The sequence below is a fragment of the Lepidochelys olivacea genome (genome assembly GCF_965140295.1).
Source record: "Lepidochelys olivacea isolate rLepOli2 genome assembly, chromosome: 8".
NCBI classification, from domain to species: Eukaryota; Metazoa; Chordata; order Testudines; family Cheloniidae; genus Lepidochelys; species Lepidochelys olivacea.
The window spans coordinates 49,517,226-49,537,545 of NC_140418.1; the positions used below are offsets into that span (position 1 = coordinate 49,517,226).

The window sequence follows — 20,320 nt, forward strand, 5'->3', positions numbered from 1 at the left end:
AGCTACAGGCTTTAACTGAAAACAGCTTTAAGAAGTGCTCCTGTCTCTAGCACCCAGATACCCAGTTCCCAATGGGATCCAAATCCCAAATAAATCCATTTTACTCTGTATAAAGCTCATGCAGGGTAAACTCATAAATTGTCCACCCTCTATAACACTGACAGAGAGCTATGCACAGCTACTCTGTGTTAATTAATAAGCAAAACGTGATTTTATTAAGTATAAAAAGTAGGATTTAAGTGGTTCCAAGTAATAACAGACAGAACAAAGTAAGTTACCAAGCAAAATAAAATAAAATTCACAAGTCTAAGCCTAATTCAGTAGGAAACTGAATACAGATGAAATCTCACCCCCAGAAATGTTCCAATAAGCTTCTTTCACAGACTGGACTCCTTCCTAGTCTGGGTCCAGCAATCACTCACACCTCTGTAGTTACTGTCCTTTTATTCCAGTTTCTTTCAGACATCTCTTTTGGGTGGAGCGGCCATCTCTTAAGCCAGCTGAAGACAAAATGGAGAGGCTTGCAAGGCCTTTTATATTTTCTCTCTTGTGGGTGGAAACCCCTTCGTTCTTCTGCGCAAAGTCACAGCAATAAGATGGAATTTGTAGACACCTGGGCAAGTCACATGTGTATGAATGATTCAGCTTTTTGCAGGCCAATGCCATTGCTTGTGTACCCGCCTCAGTGGTTCCGATTCCCTTCGAGAGGGACGTACTGCCAGCGTTCCCCTACCTAAAGCTTTCACGCCTCAGGACTGGAGAGGCAGGCTCAGCGGAGTCCTCTTCAGTCCCCATGCTGGGGTCACCAATCAAGGGATTTGAGGCGTACCTCGCTGGTAGATTGGTGCAGGCCCTCTGAGACACGCGCCACCCGGCAAGAACTCCAGGACCAGCCCTGACTGACTCCAAGGGCCCGAGACCGATCGGACACCAGAGACCACCAATCACTGGGCCATCATCGCCTGTCTCCAAGAAGGAGGTCGCCCTACTCAGGATGATCCTCCCAGCAACGAGCCCATAGTAGCTCCCAATCCCGTTCAATGTCCTGGTACCGGTCGAGTAGTGAGAGGCGTGGATCACCAGGTATCCACCACAGATCCACCAAATGCCGTCGGTTCCCGAGAGCCTGATCAAGATAGTCTTGCTTGGACTGGTCGACTTCTGGATGCAGCGACCAGCACCGTTTGGACAAGAGCCACCGCTCAACCCAATCTTGGTTGCCTGGGACTGACTGCTCTGCTGGTAGCTCTGACTCGGAGGAGGTTCCCTGTCTGTGGGACAAGCCCTGACATCTACATTATTGGCACCGAAACCTGTCCCATGGCCCCAAGCATAGCGGCCGATGCCATGGTAGCCATGGAACCCTTGAGGGTTCACGCAACCTTCCCAGTCTGCCTGATCAGTATTGGGAGCCTCAGAGAAGCCAGCAGCCTCGATATCCTGTTCCCCTCCAGTACTTGAGGCTTCGGGGGGTAAGACCCTTCAGGTCCAGGACCTAGGGGAGCAAGTTCCTAGACCACCAATGGATGTGGAGGTTGCCACGGCACTGGCATTGTCCTCGTTGTTGCCAGATGAGGCTATCACAGGGCCCCCTCGTCCAGTTCCTCAAGACGATGCCAAGGCGCACCAGGAACTTTTGAAGAATGTCACTTCTAACCTGGGACTTCAGGCAGAGGAATTGGAAGAGCCCTTGGACATGCTGTTTGACGTCCTCTGCTCCTCAGCTCCTGCCAGGGTGGCTCTACCCCTTCATGAAAGGGTTACTAAGATCACTAATGCCCTGTGGCAGACCCCCTCTTCCCTGGCCCATATCTCTAAAAGGGACAAATGCAAGTACTTCTTGCCGACCAAAGGGCACGAGTACTTATATTCCCACCCAGCCCCTAATTCCCTTGTGGTTGAGGCGGCTAACCATAAGGAGAGGCAAGGACAACCCGGGGCCATCCCCAAAAATAAAGACTCAAGGAGCCTGGATCTCTTTGGATGTAAGGTTTATTTGTCTTCTAGCCTTCAGCTGAGTGTGGCCACCCACCAAGCCCTCCTTGGCCAATAGGATTTTAATATGTGGCAAGCCATGGCCAAGTTCAAAGGGTTGCTCCCTGAGACTTTCAAGATGGAGTTCTGAGCGATCCTCGATGAGGCCACGACCGCTGCCCTCCAGGCTGCGTCGGATGCTGCTGCTGCTTCCTGTACTATGGCTTCCGCTCTCTCCATGCAGCAAGTCTCTTGGCTGCTCCTCTCTGGGTTGTCCACCGAGGCCCAGCAGTCATTGCAGGACCTGCCCTTTGACAGCAGGGCCCTATTTACGTATCAAACGGACAACAAGTTGCACGGCCTCAAGGACTCCCACATCACCCTGAAGACCCTGAGTGTCTACGTCCCAGCTCCAGTGTGTAAGCGGTTCAAACTGCAGCAACTTCAGGGCCAGGGGAACCAGCCTCGGCAGGACCAGCTCCACAAGCGAGCCAAGGGCTATAAGCCACCCGCCTCTGCCCAGTCGGGCTTGATCTCTCCCTCATGCTCTTCCGTACACTCTATCTTTGACTACCTGCTTCATCTGAGGAACCGGGGCCTGACACAGTCTTCTATTAGGGTGCATCTCACAGCCATCTCCGTTTTTCACCAACTGATCCAGGGCCAGATGGCGTTTTCTCATGACACGATGGTCAGATTCTTGAGAGGCCACAAGAGACTCTTCCCACAGGTATGGACCCCTGTCCCACAGTGGGATATTAACTGGGTCCTCTGCAGGCTCACGGGCCCACCCTTTGAGCCGCTGGGCTCCTGCTCCCTTTCCCACCTGTCATGGAAGGTCGCTTTCCTTGTGGTGATATCAGCGAGGCGAGTCTCTGAGATTAAAGCCTTGACCTCAAAACCACGATACATGTCTTCTACAAAGACAAGGTCCAGCTGAGGCCCCACCCAGCCTTCCTGCCGAAGGTGGTATCTACCTTCCATATGAACCAGGACATCTTCCTTTTTCCCTGTGTTCTGTCCTAAACCACACAAGACCAGTGTGGAGAGGTGGCTGCACACCCTCGACTTCCAAAGGGCCTTGGCTTTTTACCTAGAGCATACCAAGCCTTTCCATAAGTTGACTCATCTTTTCATCGCCACAGTGGATAGGATGAAGGGCCTTCCGGTGTCCTCACACAGGATTTCTAACTGGATCACGTCTTGTATACGGACCTGTTATGATCTGGTGGGGATCCCACTGCCACCGATTGTCAGAGACCACTCGACTAGAGCTCAGGCATCCTCGGTGGCCTTCCTGGCTCACATGCCTATCCGGCACATCTGTAGAGCCATGACGTGGTCCTTTGTCCACACGTTCACGATGCATTATGCCATCATTCAGCAGGCCAGAGATGACCCTCGGTTCAGCAGAGCTGCGTTTCAATCTACACATCCTTGAACTCCTACCCGCCTTCAGGGGTACTACTTGGGAGTCACCTAATATAGAATGGACATGAGCAAGCAGTTGAAGAAGAAAAGACAGTTGCCTTTTCCATGACTGGTGTTCTTTGAGATGTGTTGCTCATGTCCATTTCATGACTTGCCCTCCTTCCCCACTGTCGGAGTTTCTGGCAAGAAGGAACTGAAGGTGGGGGGAGCCAACAGCGCCCCTTATACCGTGACATGCGGGCGCCACTCCAGAGGGCGCCAGAGCCAGTCCCTTATGGATACTGCTGAAGAAAAAACTTCCGGCACTGGTGCATGTGGCAAGCACACACACCTAATATGGAAGGGACATGAACAACACATCTCGAAGAACACCAGTTACAGAAAAGGTAACCGTCTTTTCTGATAACACACTGCACGTTCCTTTTTAAAGTTAGGTCTCTGTTTAAAACGTTTGTGTTTTACAGGGTCTGTTGTCTTGAAGTGTGGTTGTCCTTGGAAGATAGAGGCATAAACCTTCTGGAATTTCTTTGATTAGCTTTAACATTTTGTAACATAACTAGTTAAACATATGCAGTGTTATATTTCCAAGCAGCATGTCTATAATGTTCTTGTAGCTCTATCTTAATCGTCAGTAAAGGTGCAAACAAGTTTGTAATTATTTAAAAATATTTTGTTATAATAATTCTATTAATATCATTTTTGCATCAATCTTGAGATCTCTTCCCCACAGTTTCTCACCCCACATGAGTAAATATGATATGCATCGTTCACCATATCCTAACTGAATAAAAACCTGTTAAGCATGTGTATAATTACAGTGTATCCTCCTGGTTAGCAAAAAGTACCAAATTATGCCAACCAATCAAAATAACATTTCTTCAGGAAGATAACTAAAAAGTACAAATGCAAAACAAGATTGAAGTCGGTGATTTAAACAAGGTTTCCTGATTGCTGTTTTAGATCATGATTAAAATTGGTGATTTAAATCACTTTGATTTAAATCATTCCACCCTGAATAGCAAACTGATAGATATAGTTTGAAAGGAACTTAAGGGAAGAGTATCTGTTTTCCCCAGTCCTCCCTTGCCACTATTTGGTCATTATTATGACTCCTGTGTATTCTCTGGGTCACAGATGACTGCTTTCTAGGGCTAATGTTAGTTAGCATTACAGAGATGCTGAGTATTGGTAGTTTAAGAATAATGCTCTGCACCTTTATAGTGGCTTCCATCTAATGTATCAAGATGATTTAAACACATGAATTACTTTCCCTGTGAGTGTTATCACCCCAGTTTTAGAATTGAGGGAACTGATGTACAGAAGCTAATATGCAGCAGTCAGCCTATGCAGAGGTCTAACAGGTTGCGTCAGAACCAGGACTAGAAGGCATATTCTCTGATTCCCATTTCTGTTCCTTAACCACAAGACCACCTTTCATCTCTTGGGATGCATGTTCTCCCACAGAGGAGAGTAAAAACTGTTTTTGGAGTTGGCTGACAAGTGATGTTGAAAGAACATTGCAGCAAAATTCCACCATCCTAAGGAGCTGGAGTCTTACTTTTCTTCCAAAGCCAATGTCACTGCCAAGTAATGCAAAGAACTGCCAATCCAACACATAAACACCAGGCCACCACTGATACTGGATTTTCTTCTATAAAATGCAAAGATGATAGACTCCAAATAATTCTTCCCTTTATCCAAAAAATTTCTAACTGATCTCCTGTCAGTGTACCTTCTTGTCGTTGTACAGAGCTTACTCTAACCTTTAATGGGATTGTTGATCCTTAACCATTCTGAGAGAAGGGTGGATTCAAGAGAGTAGAAGATGTTTCAGAATAACTTGTCTGTTTCCAAATTAGGGGACTGAAAAAGCAATGTTGTGATGGCAAATATTGACAGGAATATATTCGGGGTATCAGAATGCTTGCTGTACTGTATGCCTAGCACTGGAGATCAGCTGGGTATCCTTATGGGTTGGAATAAGATACCCAGTCGACTGAAAATAGTTCTGTAGCGTTTCTGCTTGGATTATTGGGGAAACTAAGCTGTCCTAGAAAGGTAGAAACAAAAAATACAAAAAGGCTCGTGTCTCCTTTTGATAAGGATCACTATGTGCAGATAAAACATATTTTAAAATCAGTCTATCAGCAACTCTTTCAGTCTGTGTAAACCTTAAAGAATGCAGTTCCATGACAAAATCCAGAAACACTGAAGACACGAGCTTAATAGACTTCTAAAATGAAAATGCTGTAACATCAAATATTAATATTTTGCTAGCAGCAGGCAGTACAAATGTTAGTGGCTGCCATGCATTTGAAGGCCTATTAAACTGAATTTTATTAGGGCCATTCCTCAGAGCTGGAGTCGCTCAACTTGCAAGTGAAAAATAAGCCAACTCTGGAGAGCAGCAGTTCCTTGAAATCTTAACTATTTACACTGGTCTTCTTATCTCCAAAACTAGGTTTAATTTCGGAACACACATAACAGCCAGTTGAACAGCCTCAGTCTGTTGAATAAACATGTTTAAAAAAATACCCTCACTTTAATGACCTTAACCTCTTTTTATTTGACTGAAGTCGTCTTCTGGAGCAATAAAAATACTTTCCCCTTATATAATGTCTTCCAGTGGAGCTCTCAAAGAGCCTTATAAAACTTGATAAGCCCTGCAACACTACCAATATATAGATGAAGAAACTGACGTGCATAGGAAGTAAAAGCCCAAATCTATCACCTTTGCCATACTCTTGCAATTAATCAGAAATCGGTACTCTGCAGTAATCTGATATCAGGGAAGTAAGGTACTATTTATTGTGAGTTAAGGTGGCTAATTGGATGTGAAGTGACTTGCCCAGAGTGGCACAATGAGTCAATGGCACAGTCAGGAGTATTCTGACTCAGACCAGTGCTTTAACCGCAAGAGTAGCCTTCAATTAACTTTCTCAGTGGTTTACAGCCATGGTATTCTCATTAAGAGTGAGAGTGGAACTCTCAATCATTTATCTCCATGCCCTCAGTTTTCCTTTTGCAGTCTTAAACCAAAGTTTCTTAACTCTGTCTCCAGTGTAGTCACTTGAACTTTTCAGTAATATTTGCTGATTCTTTACTAAGTAAAATCATCAGCTTAATGAATCAAATCAATACCTTATAATGGAATGAAGCAATCCCAACGCCCAGCTAATGGAAGCAGCATGAGAGCAAAATATAAAATATTTAGCAAGAAGCACTACAGTAATACAAATAAATAATAATAATAAGTAGTGCAGGATTGTCATCTGTTTATTTTTTATAATTAGATTTCTTATGGTTCCCAATAGCAGCCATTCAGAATCTCACTGCCACAGAATCATGTAAAAATAAGGAAAGTAGAAGTAGAAAAGAGCCTTCCAGAAGAACTAGAGGCTGCTACACCTTTATGCCTGTAAGAAATGTTGAATGACACTGAGTATGCACATCATGGTCTGGGTAACTTCCAGTGGACAGACAACCACCTTTTTTTTTCAAACCACACCTCCAACTTACCTATGCCACAGGCAGAAACTCTCTCTGATATACAGTGTCTTTGTCTTCTGCATGCAACTTCAAGAGACTCCTTGATAAGCTTTTAATGACCACTTTAAATATACAGGTTTCAGAATAACAGCCGTGTTAGTCTGTATTCGCAAAAAGAAAAGGAGTACTTGTGGCACCTTAGAGACTAACCAATTTATTTGAGCATGAGCTTTCGTGAGCTACAGCTCACTTCATCGGATGAAGTGAGCTGTAGCTCACGAAAGCTCATGCTCAAATAAATTGGTTAGTCTCTAAGGTGCCACAAGTACTCCTTTTCTTTTTTTAAATTTACAGTACTCCATCACAATGGGACAAGCTGACCATCGGGCACTCAATGCCTTGAAGCAAATGGAACCTGTGGGGTTTGTTGTTTTTTTTGAAAGACCAAACAGATTGAGACAGACTAAATGTATCAGTATGTAGCAGAAAAAAGAGAGAGTGCAGAATAGAGAGAGAAAAAGGAAAGAATGAAGAAAAACTCAGGCAGAGTAAAGGGTTGTCGGGTTTTTTTGAAGAAATGTTGCATTATTGATTGTATTGTATCCGCTCTAATAGTGTAATGAATGTTTACAGAGGAAAAAAATTAAAATTCACCTAATCTTTTAGCTGGATGGTAACTTTTCTCTGGGTCTGACCAGGTGTTACCTGACCCCTTTGAACTCTGCATATTACCTTCTTTTTTTGTTCTGAAAAATGGACAAGCATGGAACAGTATCTACATATGTATTTAGCTCTTTTAAACTATTAGTATTATAATTTTGTATTTTGCAAAGTTCTTTGGAATGTAGGAATTGCCAGACTGGATCAGAACGAAAGTCCATCTGGTCTGCTATCCCGTCTCTGCCAGAAGTGAGCACCAGATATGCCAGAGAAAAGTTAAGGAAAGCCCACTGTAAGCAGATGTGGTGGTATTTGTGTCCCACATTAGGTCCTATTCTGAGCTCTGATAGTTAGAGATTGTCTTAATATCCCTTCCAAAATGTTTGTTACTAATTATAGTTCTTTTCTTGATTTCCATATAAATATTCAAATGTCTTTCAATTGTGCTAAGTTCCTTGCCCCAGTGACTTCCTGTGGCAGTGAATTCCACTGCCTAATTATGCATGGAGCAACAAATAAAAGGAAGTTCTTCTTCACACAGCGCACAGTCAACCTGTGGAACTCCTTGCCTGAAGAGGTTGTGAAGGCTAGGACTATAACAGGGTTTAAAAGAGAACTAGATAAATTCATGGAGGTTAAGTCCATTAATAGCTATTAGCCAGGATGGGTAAGGAATGGTGTCCCTAGCCTCTGTTTGTCAGTGGGTGGAGATGGATGGTAGGAGAGAGATCACTTGATCATTACCTGTTAGTTTCACTGCCCCTAGGGCACCTGGCATTGGCCACTGTCAGTAGACAGGATACTGGGCTGGATGGATCTTTGGTCTAACCCAGTATGGCCATTCTTATTGTGTGAAAACATATTTTCATTTATCTGTTTTGAATTTCTGACCTTTGAATTTTGTTAAATGTCCCTTTGTTCTTATGTTATGAGACAGGGAGAACAGAGGTTCTCATTGAATCTTCTCTAGGCCATTTCTTATTTTATATAGTTCACAAAGGTAAACAATCCTAAGCTTTACAATTTCTTTTTTTTCACATGCTCTTGATGATTCTTGTCACTCCTCTCTAAATCCTCTGTAATCCTGCAATATCCTTTTTGCGAATGAGTGACCAGTACTTGTACATTACTCCAGATGAGGACATGTTTTGCAATGCTAGTGTTTACTTTCACAGCATTCTTGTGAAATTCACATGTGATGTATAAGGGTGGTATAGGTTACTTTCTCAGACCAGTTTACTAATCTCGAAGGAAGAGCTGGTGTAAGTACACGCTGAGTATCAGGAAGCAGTGGTGAGACATTGTAAATTAAAGTAAGGTGCAGTCTGCTTTCACATATGGATTGTTATATCCTCTGTTGTTTTCTTTTCTAACCCCCTCCTCCTCTTCTAGCTCCTCAGTGTATACCATCCTAAATTCCTTAAATTGCACTTATGTTTAGACTCTATTGGGCCAAATTCAGAGATGGATGTGCAGTGGGCGATGTACGTTACAATATGGTAGGTGGATCTGAGTATAAGTAGCTGTCATAAATATAAAGGGAAGGGTAAACACCTTTAAAATCCCTCCTGGCCAGAGGAAAAACCCTTTCACCTGTAAAGGGTTAAGAAGCTAGGATAATCTCGCTGGTACCTGACCAAGATGACCAATGAGGAGACAAGATACTTTCAAAGCTGGAGGCGGGGGGGTGGGCGGGCGGGGGTGGGAGCAGGCGAGGGGAGAAACAAAAGTTCTCTCTGTCTGTGTGATGCTTTTGCTGGGAACAGAACAGGAACGGAGTCTTAGAACTTAGTAAGTAATCTAGCTAGATATGCGTTAGATTCTGTTTTGTTTAAATGGCTGATAAAATACTCTGCTGAATGGAATGGATGTTCCTGTTTTTGTGTCTTTTTGTAACTTAAGGTTTTGCCTAGAGGGGTTCTCTTTGTTTCGAATCTGATTACCCTGTAAGGTATTTACCATCCTGATTTTACAGAGGTGATTCTTTTACTTTTTCTTCTATTAAAATTATTCTTTTAAGTACCTGATTGCTTTTTCCTTGTTCTTAAGATCCAAGGGTTTGGGTCTGTGTTCACCTATGCAAATTGGTGAGGATTTTTATCAAGTCTTCCGCAGGAAAGGGGGTGTAGGGTTTGGGGAGGAGTTTGTGGGTAAAGACGTTTCCAAGCGGGCTCTTTCCCGGTTATATATCTGTTAGACACTTGGTGGTGGCAGCAATAAAGTCCAAGGGAAGAAGGAAAATAGTTTGTACCTTGGGGAAGTTTTAACCTAAGATGGTTAAAATAAGCTTAGGAGGTTTTCATGCAGGTCCCCACATCTGTACCCTAGAGTTCAGAGTGGGGAAAGAGCCTTGACAGTAGCTCTAGGCCTAGAGCAGGGGTGGGCAAACTTTTTGGCCCAAGGGCCACATCTGGGTGGGGAAATTGCATGCAGGGCCATGAATGTAGGGCTGGGGCAGGGGGCTGGGGTGCAGGAGGGAGTGCGGGGTATGGTGAGGGGGTGTGGTGTGCAGGAAGGGGCTCAGGGCAAGGGGTTGGGGCAGAGGAGGGGTGTGGGATGTACGAGGGGGCTCAGGACAAGGGGTTGGGGTGCAGGAGGGGGCTCAGGGCAGGGGGTTGGGGTAAGGGAGGGGTGTGGGTGCAGCAGGGGGCTCAGGGCAGGAGGTTGTGGTGCAGGAGGGGTGTGAAGTGCAGCAGGGGCTCAGGGCAGGGGGTTGGAGTGCGGGGGGGGGCTGAGGACAGGGGGTTGGGGTACAGGAAGGGTGCGGGGTGCGGCAAGGGGTTGGGGTGCAGGAAAACATATTTTCCAGAAAGGCGTCTGCTGTTGATCTGAAGACATCAAGAAATGGATATCAACCACTTTCCTTGGTAGTTTGTCCATTGGTTAATCACCCTCGCTGTTTTAAAAAAAAAAAAAAAATTGGATCTAATTTGAATTTGTCAGTTTTACTCAGGACCAATCCAAATCCAGACTTCCTCCATATGAAAACGATCCACCTCCTTAACGGCAAGCTGTTATAATACCTAGAAGCCAAGATTTTTTAAATGACTGGTAATTTTGGGTTCCCAAACTGAGGGTCTTTTAAGGAGCCACATTTTCAGAGGAGAGGTGTTCATCACTTTCTGAAAATTGATCCATTTACAGTATTTCAGTTTGGGTGCCTATAAATCAAAATCACTTGTTTTTGAAAATCTTGGCCAGAAAACAGTCTGAGGACAGTGGGAGACAGTTGGATGAAATAAAGATTTTTACCGTCTTGAAAAAAGGTGAATTAATAGCCCACAGTATTGTAATGGTCAGAGGTGGGCCTAGGACACACACTTCATAGGCAGGTTTGAATTCTCCGAAGTTCAGGGCTGTTCAGATCTAAGGTTTTGGTTTGGGCTCATATCTAGCAAGACTATTATGTTCTAATGCCAGTACAAGCTATTTTTGCTATGACAGCAGTTAATATGTTTGAGACTAAGGTAGCATACTACAGAACTAAATTGACCAGTGTATTTATTGGGCTAACCTAACCATTCTCTTCATCCAAGTATCTAACTCTGTTAAAAAGCCTCCCAGGAATAGCCCCTTCTGCTTTTTCTCAATTCCTGTCTCTCTTTTAATTAAGATTGGTGCATTTTATACTCCCAGATGAATAAAAGATTATGATAATTAAGAGATGGTCTATTTATGGAAAGAAGCTGAACTGAACTTCACAAAAAAAAAATCTTTCACTCAATACACAAAACTCCAACGTGTGACATACAAATTCTAATGTGAGATATTTTAAAAGGAAAAGGACTATTGAATTTTTAAAATAGTTGATTGTGAAGCTGGAATTGTGTGGGATTATGTACATGCTGCGTCAATTTTATATATTTTTATATAAAAATGTGGAGAATGTGGAGAGGAAAGGGAGTGAGAGAATGTGAGTACAGGATTGTGTGGTGTAAAGTTTTATTGAGGCATGAGTTTGGGAAAGCCATATTCACAAGTGGCAAAGACATGTTGTCATTCCAAGCCAGTGCTGACAAAACCTTTATACTACACCACATCTTTATATATTGTGTGTGTGTCACATTTACAAATATTTTAGGGAATTTTAACAAAATATGTTGAGATTATTTTTCATATTCCTGAGCCTGTAAAGCCAGATGCCTTAGTTACTCTTTCTCAACTCTGTGGGGCTCAGAGGGAGCCATAAAACCTTCTGAAAGTGTCCTAAAGTAGCCTTTTAATATCTAAAAGTGTCCACTTCAAAGATCAATATCTCTGGACCTTCAGAACTGGAAACAAGTGATGAGCACCAATGAAAATCTGGGAATTCCCTTTTCAAAGATGTGAAACTGCTGTTGTAAGGATTCCAATTCCAATATATCTTTTTTGAGATGGGGTGACCACATATCCATGCAATATTCAAGATGTGGGTGTACCATGGATTTATACAGAGGATTGTTCCCAGTTCCCAGGATTGATTTGCAATAATTTGGATGTTTTTTGACAGACACATAGCTTTCCAAGCAGTCTGCTTCCTTTTGCACACAGAGAAAGATCTAATTACTAGACAGCATGAAAATTCAGCTGAATTAAAGAGGTTACTGGTAGCAAGGGAAAGTATGGACTTGTCTGACAATCACTTATTCTTTCCTTTTGCTGTTCTGAGAGAGGCAAGATGAATAGTTGTGTGTGGCCATTATGGATACTAGTATAATAGCATTTTCTGTTTTTTGTTTTTTTTTTCTTGAGAGCATTAAATGGTCAATTTTAAGTATTTTCAGATAGCCAGGTTCAAACTACTAGTTTTAATTTGTAATTAGCACAGTTTTGCTGTTGGCTTGATACGTTTTGAAGAAATGCATCTGTAAGGTTGCTCGAGGCAGTCTGACTCTGTTTTCTTGATATTCAGAGGGATATAGTACGCAATATTTCCAGGGGAAAAGCAACTACAATTAAATGACTAACCATTTCCTTAAAGTGCTACCAGAGTTTAAGCTTTTTGGACCCTAAGCCTGGAGGAAGAAAAACTTGCCACGTTGCTCTTACTAAAGCAGCTGTCAACTGGTTATTGGAATTGAGGTTTTTTTAAGTGCATTTTTGGGGGATGAGTCAGTAAGGCATTTACCCATGTTGACTGCAGATATAATTTTACATTCTGCATATTGAATTATACTGTAACTGTGCTAATAGTATTTTTTTCTCTCTCATTAGGATTCTGCCCAGGAGAGCGTCATTACACGAGACATTCATCGAACATTTCCAGCACATGACTATTTCAAAGACACAGGAGGAGACGGGCAGGAATCGCTATACAAGATATGTAAGGTATGGTCAGTTTTTTTCAGTTAAAAAAAAATGTTTGAGATTTTGCTGTAATTTTACTCCCTTCTTGTAACTTTGGTCTGGTTCAAATCAGTGGTCAGTAAGATCTTAAAACTTATTTTGAATTACAGATGTAATTTCAGTGTTCCTCAGGATTAGACCTACTAAAATAGATCTTGTAACTTCATACTCTGTATCTTCCCAAGTGAGACTGTGGGAATATTATGAACTCAAGTCAGCTTTGCTGATGGGCAGTGCAGTCTCATAGGTCTGTCACAGTAGAGGCACAAGGCAACTGAGCTTTGTCACTTGGTCTGAAGTAGAGAGCTGCCAGGGCAGGATGAGCCTTCACAGCCAGTTCTGCAGTGACAATAGCAAAAAGCCTCCCTGAAGCAGCTACTCAGATAACAAACAACACTTAACTCTTATGTAGCACTTTCACTCATACATCTCAAAGCACTTGATGGAGGAGGGTATCATCAGCTCCATTTTACAGATGAAGAAGCTTAGGCACTAAGTGAAGTAACTTGTTCCCAGGCACAAAAAACAGACCTGCCACAGTGGAGAGATGCGCGAAGTGGGGTATCACGGCTAGATCAGTTATGTTCTCCCACCATCGTGATTTTCAGCCAGGGATGGGAAATAAGATTAGATTAGATTTTCTTTTTGTCAGCAGGAATTATTTTAGTGAAGCTGTGGGATTATTAGTTATGTTGAGTTATATCTCATCGAATGGCTTCTTGCAAGTTTATGTATCCTATTGCAAACTGACATGTCTGCCCTAAAATAGTCAGTTACTGGCTATCCTATGACTTTCAACGTGCAATTTGAGCTGATACACTAGGGGTGGACAAACTTTTTGGCCTGAGGGCCACATTTGGAAATAGAAATATTATGGCAGGCCATGAATATTCACAATATAGGGGTTGAGATGCGGGACGGTGTGAGGGCTCTGGTTGGGGGGTGCAGCTCCAGGGTGCTCTGGGCTGGGATCGACGGGTTCAGAGGATGGGAGGGGAAAGGGGGTTGGGGCGCAGGGAGAGGCTCAGGGGTGCAGGCTGTGAGCGGCGCTTATCTTAAGCGGCTCTCGGAAGCAGCGGCATGTCCCTTCTCTGGCTCCTATGTGGAGGCATAGCCAGGTGGCTCTGCACGCAGCCCGGTGGTTCTGCACGCTGCCCCATCTGAAGGCACAGCCCTTGCAGCTCCCATTGGCTGCAGTTCCTGGCCAATGGAAGCTGTAGGGGTGCTGCTTGGGATGGGGGCAGCATGAAGAGCAGAGGCCCCTGACTGCCACTAAGCATAGGAGCTGGAGCGGGGGGCCACGCTGCTACTTCTGGGAGCTGCGTGGCGTGGCCCACAACCCTGCTCTCCGGCTGGCGCGGGGCAAGCCCCAGACCCCACTCCTCAGCAGGAGCTCGAGGGCCGGATTAAAACGGCTGGCCACGAGTCGTAGTTTGTCAACCCCTGTGATACACAGAAAAAAAAAACAAAACAAAAAACCTTCTGAGATCTGATTTAGTGTAACCAATTGTAACCTGTACAAGGGTCTTTTCCTTTACAATCTTTGATTTTATCCAATTACCAAAAACAGGAGGCTCGCGTCTGCCCCTTTCACAGGTTTGCAAAGCCCAAACCACAGCAAGAGAGCTATGATTCTGCTGCATGGGGAACAGGCCAAAGAGAGGCCATGCAGGGAGTGCTGCATTCTTTGGCAGTTATCTCCAGGACAGGTCAGAGTGGAGTTGTACGTGGGTCTAGATGGGATGGCTGGATAACCAGTAGATTTACAAACGTTATGGATCCGCTTGCCAAAACTTCACTGTGTATGAGAAATGTAGTGGCTGTGCAGGTGTTCTGTGGGTTGGGGAGGAGTCCATCCCCCAAATATTTATATAAGTCACTGAGCAACTGACAAATTTCACACACACTTCATATTTTACACCCCAAGAGATCTTAAATTTCTGCTTTAAACAATATATACCTACTCCGGTAGGCAGCCACAGGTGTGGTAATCGTGTCTCCCTCCTTTTATAAGGATGGGGTGGGGGGCAGTAGTGACAACCTGTGCCCCCACAAAGACTTTTGCTGGGTTGGCATCAATGGGGGACCTCTGACATAGTGATCCATGCTCCCAAAGACGGGGCTGGCACCTTTTCCTAGGGACCACTTTTGCAAGGGCGTGGGGGTTGCATCCAGTATTCCCTTTAATTTTTTTTGGTGTGCAGAATGAATAACTGCCTGAGCACTGCCTCTGGCACTCCCCTTCCCTCTCCCCGTTACATGTCTCATCCTCCATTTCATTACTAGACAGAAATGGTAGAATTGTCTATAATAATGCAGAAAGGTAGAAGTGTTCAATTAATATTTCTGTTCTGTATTTGGGAAATAGCTGGATGATATATTCAAATTATATGATGATGGTGAAATTCTTTCCATTCCAACAGTAATTTAGTAAGAAGTTAAACATCAGCTACTAAATTTAGACATTTTAAAATGATCAGGTCCAGATAATTTGTATTAAAGAGTTTTAAAAGAGCTGGCCAAGGAGATCACTGAAGTGTTAATATTGCTTTTGAATGCATCTTGGGACAGTTCCAAAGGACTAGAAGAAACCTAATGTGCCAGTATTTAAAAAGGATAAACAGGATGACCTGAGTTATTACATGTCTGTCAGCCTGAAATTAATCTTGGGGAAAAATGTTGAAATTACTGATACAGGACTCGATTAATAATTAAAGAAGAGTAACATATTAATGTCAATCAGCATGGTTTTGTGGCAAATAGATCTTGTCAAACTAATTTGATACCTTTTTTTGGATGAGATTATAAAGTTGGTTGATAAAAAGGGAATAGTATTTGACTTGGTCCCACACAACATTATAATGAAGAAACTAGAACAATGCCCAAAAAACTCCAACATATCTCAAATGGATTAAATATGGCTAAGTGATAGGTCTGAACATGTGATTATAAATGGGGAATCATCATCAGTGTTTCTAGCGGGGTCCTGCAGTGATCAGTTCTTGGCCCAAGGCTATTTAATGTTTTTATTAGCTCTGTCAGGCGATTTAAAAAATGTAATCACGATTAATCGCACTGTTTAACAATAATAGAATACCATCTATTTAAATAGTTTTGGATGTTTTCTATATTTTCAAATTATTTATTTCAATTACAGCACAGAATATAAAGTGTACAGTGCTCACTTTATATTTATTTTTGATTACAAGTATTTGCACTGTAAAAAAAACCAAAAGAAATAGTTGATGTAATATTCAGTTGATGTAATACAAGTACTGTAGTGCAATCTCTTTATCATGAAAGATGAACTTACAAATGTAGAATTATGTTAAAAAAAAAGAAGCATTCAAAAATAAAACGATGGAAGATTTTAGAGCCTGCAAGTCCACTCAGTCCTACTTCTTGTTCAGCCAATCGCTCAGACAAACAAATTTGTTTACATTTTCAGGAGATAATGCTGCCTACTTCTTGTTTACAATGAGAACAAGAGTTCTCATGGCACTGTTGCAGCCGGCGTCGCAAGATATTTACAGACCAGATGCGCTAAAGATTCATATGTCCCTCCATGCTTCAACCACCATTCCAGGGCACATGCGTTCATGCTGATGATGGGTTCTGATTGATAACAATCCAAAGCATTGTGGACTGATGCATGTTCATTTTCATTATCTGAGTCAAATGCCACCAGCAGAAGGTTGATTTTCTTTTTTGATGGTTCAGGTTCTGTAGTTTCTGCATCAGAATGTTGCTCTATTAAGACTTCCAAAAGCATGCTCCACATTTCGTCCCTCTCAGATTTTGGCACTTCAGATGTTTAAACCTAGGGTCGAGTGCTGTAGCTATCTTTAGAAATCTCAAATTATAGCGTCTTTGCGTTTTGTCAAATCTGCAGTGAAAGTGTTCTTAAAATGAACGTGTGCTGGGTCATCATGCGAGACTGCTATAACATGAAATATATGGCAGAATGCGGGTAAAACACACCAGGGGACATACAATTCTCCACCAAGGAGTTCAGTCACAAATTTAATTAACGCATTATTTTTCTGATGAGCGCCATCAGCATGGAAGCATGTCCCCTGGAATGGTGGCCGAAGCATGAAGGGGCATACAAATGTTTAGCATACCTGGCACATGAATACCTTTCAATACCGGCTACAAACATGCTATGCAAATGCCTGTTCTCGCTTTCTGGTGACATTGTAAATAAGGAGGAGGCAGCATTATCTCCTGTAAATGTAAACAAACTTGTTTGTCTGAGCGATTGGCTGAACAAGAAGTCGGACTGAGTGGACTTGTAGGCTCTGAAGTTTTACATTGTTTTGTTTTTGAGTGCAGTTATGTAACAAAAAAATCTACATTTGTAAATTGCATGTACACAACAGTGATTGTGCTACAATATTTGTAGGAGGAGAACTGAAAAGCACTATTTCTTTTATCATTTTTACAGTGCAAATGTTTGTGATAAAATAATATACATTTTGATTTCAATTATAACACAGAATACTATATATATATATAATATGAAAATGTAAAGACATCCAAAATCTTTAATAAATTTAAATTGGTATTCTACTGTTTAACAGTGCGATTAAAACTGCGATTAATTGTGATAATTTTTTTTAATTGCAATTAATTTTTTGAGTTAACTGTGTGAGTTAACTGCGATTAATCGATATAGTTTTTATTAATGATCTGGTAGAAAACATAAAATCATTATTTATTAAGTTTTCAGATGACACAAAGATTGGAGTGTGTGACAGGGTCAGGCCAGATGGCTACAGGAGAGTGGTGAAAGGTAGATACATTAGCCCCACATTAAGCAGGTCCCTTTTCCCATGTAAAATAACAGGGACTATTCCAGAACAATCAGGAATCTGCTGGGACCAATTAAGGCAAACAGGCTACTTAGGACACCTGGAGCCAATTAGGAAGCTACTAGAACCAATTAAGGCAGGTAGGCTAATCAGGGCACCTGGTTAAAAGAAAGACCTCCCTTCAGTTAGGGAGAGGTGCATAAGGAACTGGGAGTGAGAGGACGTGCTGCTGGAGGACTGAGGAATACAAACACCATCAGGAAGAAGGTCCTGCAGTGAGGACAAACAAGGTGATGGGGGAAGGTCATGGGGAAGTGGCCCAGGGAGTTGTAGTTGTCACACTGCTGTTACAGGAGACGTTGTACACAGCTGTGATCCACAGGGCCCTGGGCTGGAACCCAGAGTAGAGTGCGGGCCAGGGTTCCCCCTATTCTCCCAACTCCTTATTTAACATAAGAGAAGCTGACCCGGACTGAGAGTCATATCAGAGGGGAAGGCCTCTGGCCTGTCTCCGACCCACTAGGTGGGACAACACAGACTGTGGGGATTGTTCTCCTCCCTTTCCCCCATCTTGGCCAGTGATGAGATTAACTGAGTGAATGGCAGGTTTGTGTCAGTGGCAAAAGTGGCCAAACTGAGGGCTGCTGTGAACCTCTGAGGCAAGCAAATCTGCCGGAAAGCGCAGAACCCACCAAGGCAGAGGAGGAACTTTGTCATAACTGGTAAATAATAAAGAGGACAGGTCACTGGTTCAGAGTGATCTGGATTGCTTGGTAAGCTGGGTGCATGCAAATATGCATTTTGGTATGGCCAAATTCATACATCTAAGAAAAAAGAATACAGACCGTAATTACAGGATGCAGTATTTTATCCTGGGAAGCAGAGACTCTGACAAAGACTTGGTGATCCTGGTAGATAATCAGCTGAACATAAGCTCCCAGTGTGATGCTGTGGTCAAAGGGCTAGTGTGATGTTTAGATGTATAATCTGGAAAATTGGGTAGGAGTACAGAAGTTATGTATTACATCTGTATTTGGCACCAGTGTTATCTCTACTGGAATACTGTGTCCAGTTCTGGTGTCCACAATTGAAGGAAGATGTTGATAAATTGGAGAGGGTTCAGAGAAGAGTCACAAGAATGATGAAAGGAATGAGAAACATGCCTTCCAGTAATAGTCTCAAGGAGCTCAGTTTATTTAACTTATCAAAGAGAAGTTTAAGGGGTGACTTGATCAGTCTATAAGTACCTACATGGGAAACAGAAATGCGATAGTACAAGATTCTTCAAGGTAGTGAAGGTATAACAAGATCAAGTGTATGGAAGTTGAAGCTAGACAAATTTAGACTGAAAATAAGGCATACATTTTAACAGGGAAGGTAATTAATCACTGAAACAGTTTACCAAGGGTTGTGGTGGATTCTCCATTACCGGCCATTTTAAAATCAAAATTGGACGTTTTGCTAAAAGATCTACTGTGATTCAAACAGGAGTTAATTCAGGCAAGTCCTATGGCCTGTGCTGTGCAGGAGGACAGAGTAGACGATATTGGTATAGACTGATACTGCTTGTTCAGGAAGGACAGTTAGGGAAGAAAGGGAAGAGGTGTTGCCTTGTATGTTAAAGATGTATTCACTTCCACCAAGGTTGAGACAGAAGTGTAAGGCAGACCTACTGAAAGTCTCTGCATAAGGATAAAAGTGGTATAGAACAAGGGTGATATCATGGTAGGGGTTTCCTTCTTCCTAACCAGGAAGAAGACGTGTATGAGACTTTTTTTAAACAACTAACAAAATCATTCAAAATACAGGACTTGGTGATGATGGGGGACTTCCACTGTCCAGACATCTGCAGCAGGATATAGATTATCCAACAAGTTCTTGTAATGCATTGGAGACAACTTCTTGTACAGAAAGTGGAGAAAGCCACTAGGGCAGGGGCTACTCTAGATTTAATTCTGACAAACAAGGAGGAACTAGTTGAGAATCTGAAGTGGAAGGCTGCTAGGGTGAAAGTGATCATGAAATGATTGAGTTCTTGATTTTAAGCAACAGGAGGAGGGAAAACAGCAGAATAAAGACAGTGGTCTTCAAGAAGGCAGATTTCAGAAAACTCAGAGAATTGGTAGGTAAGATCCTGTGGGAAGCAAGTATAAGAGAAAAAAGAGTTAAGGACAGTTGGCAGTTTTCCAAAGAGATATTATTAAGGGCACAAAAGCAAACCATACCTATGCATATGAAAGATAGGAAGTATGGTAAGCAGCTACCCTGGCTTAACCAAGAGATCTTCAGTAACCTGAAACTCAAATAAGATTCATACAAGAAGTGAAAACGCGGTCAAATTACAAAGAATGAGTATTGAAAAAACAAGTATGTAGAGACAAAATTAGAAAGGCCAAGGCACAAAATGAGATTAAACTAGCTAGAATATAAAGGGTAACAAGAAAGCATTTTACAAATACATGGGAAGCAAGAGGAAGACAAGAGATAGGGTACGCCCATTACTAAATGAGGAGGAAAAGACAATAACAGAAAACGCAGCAGTGGCTGAAGAGTTAAATGCCTTTTTTGTTTCAGTTTTCACCAAAAAAGTTAGCATTGATCAATGACTAACATAGAGAACAACAGTG

At 42.5% G+C, this 20,320-nt stretch overlaps 1 protein-coding gene across 2 annotated transcripts in view; it reads left to right on the forward strand.

Moving 5' to 3' along the window:
* RABGAP1L (RAB GTPase activating protein 1 like) overlaps positions 1-20,320 on the forward strand; it is a 528,106-nt gene that overhangs the window by 311,850 nt on the left and 195,936 nt on the right. For both annotated transcript variants that reach the window (XM_084635917.1, XM_084635918.1), the window contains exon 14: positions 12,748-12,861. In XM_084635917.1, coding sequence (XP_084492043.1) covers positions 12,748-12,861 — 114 coding nt within the window. The remainder of the gene's footprint in view (positions 1-12,747; positions 12,862-20,320) is intronic.